Below are 5,454 nucleotides of genomic sequence, written 5' to 3'. Positions count from 1 at the left end.
ATGGAGGGCTCCACCGGGTTTGGGATCGATTCCATCCTCTCCCACCGAGCCAGCAGCCCGGCCGTGCCCAAGGGGGACCCGCTGGTGGGCGACGGCCGGTCCCCGCTAGAGCTGAGCCCCCGCTCCGAGGGCAGCAGCGGGTGCCCCTCGCCCCGCTCGCCGGGCCGCGAGTGCCTGGAGGCGGCGGTGCCGCGGCCGGGCCTGGATGTGCTCCTCCAGCCGGGGCAGGTCTCGGCCCCCTCCCAGTCCCGGACCGTCACCTCCTCCTTCCTCATCCGAGACATCCTGGCCGACTGCAAGCCCCTGGCCGCCTGCGCGCCTTACTCCAGCACTAATGGACCTCACGGCGGGCAGGAGCCGGCGGGCAGGATCCCCACCAAGCCCGGCGAGGACTTTCGGGAGAAAATGGAAAAAAACACCAGCAGCTCCTCCTCGGACTCAGAGTACAAAGGTAAGAGCCGCTCACTCCGCCGGGCTTTGCACGGCGGCCTCTATCCAAAGCCTCCCGCGGCACCGGAGCCTCCCGGTGAGCCGGGAGCTCACTGCGGAGTCGGCTCGGCGCGCCTCGGTGACGGGGAATGGCGGCACCGGTCGCCCCCGAAACGACCGCGGTGTCGGCACCAACTTGGGAAAACTTGAGGATTCGGGAGCCGGCGGGGCTTGAGCCGGTGGAAGGGGTTGGGGAGATCGGCACTTGGGTAAACGCGCCCGGAGGATGCGCCGGGAGGTTTTCCGCCGGGAAGATCCGGCTGTTTCGTTCCTTCTCGCGGGGAAAGAGGAGAAGCGGGGACGGAATTCTGCCTGGGAAAGAAAAAAAAAAAAAGGAAAAGAAAACAATAATAAAATAATCGCTGATTTCCGGGTATTTCCCCTGCTCGAGGAGAAACGAAGAAGAAAGTCGGCGGGGTTTGATTCGATTTGTATTATTTACATCATTATTCTGAGATGGTTTAAAAATGAGCACGACAGACAGGGAGCCCTGGGCTGCATCCATCGCGGCTGCTCGCCCCGGACCGGGGACTCCGGCCTCCCGGGCCCTTGCGGCTCCTTCCCGGCCAACCCCGCGCAGCCGGGGCGAGGGGGACACGGGAACGGCACGGGGTGGGTTGGGGTCGGTCCTCGGCCCCCCGGAGCAGTTCATCGCACCCCCAGCACCCCTGCAGAAACTTTCAGCCGGGAAAATAGTTTGCTGAATGTTTGGGAGGACAAGACGAGGGTGCCCATCCGGGGGGAGACAAAGGAGGTGATGGCACTTTGCGGGACCGCTGGATTTGGGGGGTGCCTAACAGGAAATTGGGAGGATAGGCCGAGCCCCGTCCCGGCTGCAAACGCACCATCGGCCCGCCCGGGGCGGCCGCGCTGAAACCCGGTTCACGGCGGGAAAAATATGCACCTCAAAGAGCCTGGGACAGCTGCGGGAGGCTCTGGCACCGCGGGGGGGGTCGCTCTGAACGAAGGACAGGGCCCGGGGTCGGTGCAGGGGGTGGAAGTGGCCCGGGAGAAGCCTAGGATCAGCCCCGTCGCCTTGCAAGGCCAGGGTTGAAAACAGCCGCGATTCCCACCTTGGCTGTTGTTTTCGCCTCAGACATCTCCTCCCCGAATTCCTTCAGCTTTTCTCGCCTTCCCCCAAATCGCCGAGAGGCGAAGGAAGCGAGGGAGGAGGAGAAGAACCGCGGAGTCTCGGTGTCCCCCTGAGCCGGCCGAGCCCGGGCTCGGGGGTCCAGTTTGAGATGGGAGCCGTTACCTCTCGGCTCCTCTCCTGCCCCTGCGACGGGGCAGCCACGACCACGGTGAAAACGCCTTTTAAATGGGGCAAAACCATCCCTTAAGAGGGGAACAAAACCCAAACAACCAACCTCCCGAATGGGGGAAAAACACAGTTTAAATGGGGGAAAAAAACACCCCTTAAATGGGGGAAACACAGCTTAAATCAAGGGAAAACCATCCCTTATATGGGGGGAAAAACACACCTCAAATGGGTGGGAAACGCAGCTTAAATGGGGGGGGAACCACACTTTAAATGGGGCAAAACAACAGCTTAAATGCGGAGGAAGCCACAGTTTAAATGAGGATAAAACCACCACGTAGACGAGGGTAAAAACACCCTTCAGTGGGGTAGTGGGTGAAGGTCCCCGCTCTCCCAAGATCCCTTTTTGCTGCTTTGGAAGCCGCTGCTCCCGGGCAAATTGCCTCCGATTTACTCTGCAAAGGGGCTGCGGGGCTGGGCCTAATCCGCGGCGGCAGCGGCAGGATTTGACCCGTGCCAAAATGCCAAAAAATAAAGTAATATATATAGATATTACTATATATTAAAATCATTATTTTAGCTAGGACCAGGGGAGGATGATGCGGAGCCGCCCCAGGAAGCCGCCGCCCAGCGCAGCCCTTCGGCGAGCACGAACTTTTTAGGAGCCGAGGGGTAGCCGGGGGGATTCGCCTTCCGCGGGGGGCCGGGGCCGGGCCCCGCTTTCCTCCCCGGACAAGCTCCGCACAAACTTTCGGGCCTTTCCCGGGGGTAGCGGGACCGGGACCCCCCCGCTCGGCCCGGTCCGGATGCTGCTTTCCCCGGGAACCGGAGCCGGTCTCAGCGCTCCGTGCTCAGCCCGGCCCGGGCTGTGCCTGCTCGGCAGTTCTGGTTGAAGGGTTTCGCTCCCCAGTGGCTCAATTAACCGGATTATTGTCTTCCTACAGAGAGAAATCAGCTCGCGTTCGGTGCAGCCCGGCCCCGCCACCAGCGAATTTAACATAAACCCCGTAAAACCCCAACCGCCGCCGATTTGTATAACCTGAGCCTGCTCGCTCCATAATCTCCTCCAGGAGCGTGGGCAAGGCGAGCACAAACAGGTCTTTATTTTTGCCTCTTCTTTTTGTTTCTGCTCGGAAATTTCCCCGTCACCTACTAACGTTTCGCGGCGTAAATTCCCGCGTCGCTTAGCCAGTGCGTATGTACCGACTGCACTAACGAACCGCCGCCAGCCCGCCTCAATCCGTGTTTTTAAACATAAATAACAGCCCGGGCACGGGTTTGCGGAGCCTCTTCCCCGGTATTTCGTTGTGCGCTCGGGAGAAGGGAGGTTTGCTCCGGGCCCCGGCACCATCCCCCGGGGGTTCCTCCGCGGATGGGAAGAAGCAGCACCACCAAGCACCTTCCTCTCCAAAAATGGGGGCTCCTAATTTTCACTTTGGGTTGGTTTTGGTTTGGGTTTAAAAAAATAATAAAAGAAAAAAAAATGGAGGAAAAAAAGAAGAAACAAAAAAGAGAGAAAAGGGAAAGGACAATAAAATATAACAATATCCACGCATCGAGAAAGCTGTTGGGTTTGGGGATACACCCCGAGGGTGCTGCCCCGTGGGAAACGCGGGGTGCAGGGCCCCGGTAGGAGCGCGGCGGGGCCGGGCCGGGGCTCCCCGCATCACCCGGGTCCTTGGGACGGGGAAAGGCCGGGCCCGGCTCGGGAACCCCGTGGGCAGCCGGGGTTAAAATTTACGCGGTTGCAGAGCAAATGTAGCCCGGCTCGGTACCTGGGCCCGTCTCCTCCGGCTCAGAGCTGCAGTGCGGGACCCCCCTCCTTTGAGGGTATTTCTCTTTCCTTCCTGCCCTGACCTAGCCTCTCTTCCTCCCTCTCGGCTCAGTGAAAGAAGAAGGGGACCGAGAGATCTCCAGCTCCCGGGACAGCCCCCCGGTGCGGCTGAAAAAGCCGCGCAAAGCCCGCACCGCCTTCACCGACCATCAGCTGGCCCAGCTGGAGCGCAGCTTCGAGCGGCAGAAGTACCTGAGCGTGCAGGACAGGATGGAGCTGGCCGCTTCCCTTAACCTCACCGACACGCAGGTGAAAACCTGGTACCAGAACAGAAGGTAATAAAGCACCGTTCCCTCCTGCCCACAGCGATGGGGTCCCATCCTGCTCCCCCTCCCCGGCCCTGTACCCCAAAACCGAGAAGGGCAACCAACAACCACCCTCCGGGACGTCTCTCCTGGCACCAGGAGAGGTGCAGTGTGTCGTTCTCTCCCCGACGGCATTTTATCCCAAAACAAGGAGGAAACCGTGCCGAGGAGGGGCAGGTTTGGGGGTACAATCCATGCCCCCAGCCCCAAAAAGGCGGGGAGGCAGGACCGGGCTTCCCAGCTAAACACAACAGCATAACACATCGGCCCATTAATTATAGATACCAATTACTGCTTTGGGCATCAATAATTAACACCCTTTACAGTAATTACACAATTATTATTATGATGAATAATTTACTGGTGGAAATAGGTTTAGCGCTTCAGCGACAAATCTGTGGAAGGGCTGGAGGTGAGGGACGGCTTCGGTGGATTTATCCGGACATCCCCAGCCCCATCACTGCCATCGCCGTGAAACGAGGGACCCCTGGCTGCCCCCCCCCCCGCACCCTCCCTCACCCCAGGTTTTAGCACACCCAAACCTTCCCCCCCCTATTTCCAGCCCCGTTTCGCCACCTGCAAAGATCCGCGAGTTAGCAACACGTTGGCGGTTTCTGTATATACACATACAGTCACACACATATATTTGGCACAAACGAATGCCCCGCGACACTGCCCGAAGCGTGTCCCCTGCGGGCCTTCCGCAGCCGCCCGACCCGTTCCCGGTAGCCTCGGCCCGGGGCGGGGGTCCCGGAGCCCCGGACGGTGGAGCGGAGCTGCCGCGGCCTCGGGCCGGAGCATGGCGGCAGCAGCAGTAGCAGCATCCGTGCCCGGCGGCGGGGGTACCGCTGGGGGATCCCCTGGGTCACACGAGGTCCGTAATTTGTAATCTGGAATTTATAGCCCAGGAAGGGACTGAAATGCTGGTCGCGATTTATATCGCAGGGGTTTACACCCCGACATCGGATCCCCGCCGGGCTGTGGCTCCGGTGTCTCCGAAGGCTCCTTGGGCGCTCACGCCATGCTGGCGCCGCGGGGACAGCAACGGGAGGAGCCCCTCGCCCCGTTAATGGGGTCTACATCCCCCCACAGTGAACTAGTCCCACCCATCGCATCCCGTTGCATCCCATCCCCTCCCTGCCGTCCAGGGGGGACTGGCCCAGGGAACCAGCGGCGGCGAAGGGATGCACAAGGAAAGGGGGTCTGCAAAGGGTAAAAAGAGCAGCTTTTGGAGCACCCTTCTTGACCCCTTCTCTCGACTTGTCCCCCCCAGGACCAAGTGGAAAAGGCAAACGGCGGTGGGCCTGGAGCTGCTGGCCGAGGCTGGCAACTACTCTGCTCTCCAGAGGATGTTTCCCTCGCCCTACTTCTACCCGCAGAGTCTGGTCTCCAACCTGGACCCCGGCGCCGCTCTCTACCTGTACCGCGGACCCAGCGCGCCGCCCCCCGCCCTACAGAGACCCTTGGTGCCCCGCATCCTCATCCACGGACTGCAGGGCGGCAGCGAGCCCCCGCCGCCCCTGCCCCCGCTGCCCGGCGTCCTGCCCCGGGCCGCGCAGCCCCGGTGA

At 61.1% G+C, this 5,454-nt stretch overlaps 1 protein-coding gene across 1 annotated transcript; it reads left to right on the top strand.

The window, feature by feature from the left end:
- BARHL1 (BarH like homeobox 1) lies at positions 1-5,454 on the top strand. Its single transcript, XM_030506818.1, has 3 exons — positions 1-451; positions 3,634-3,856; positions 5,160-5,454. Exons 1-3 carry the CDS (start codon positions 1-3, stop codon positions 5,452-5,454), a joined length of 969 nt encoding a protein of 322 aa, XP_030362678.1.

The sequence above is a fragment of the Strigops habroptila genome, chromosome 15 (assembly GCF_004027225.2).
Source record: "Strigops habroptila isolate Jane chromosome 15, bStrHab1.2.pri, whole genome shotgun sequence".
NCBI lineage: Eukaryota > Metazoa > Chordata > Aves > Psittaciformes > Psittacidae > Strigops > Strigops habroptila.
Note: the sequence above shows the minus strand (reverse complement) of the source record. Positions and strands in the feature narration are given on the sequence as shown.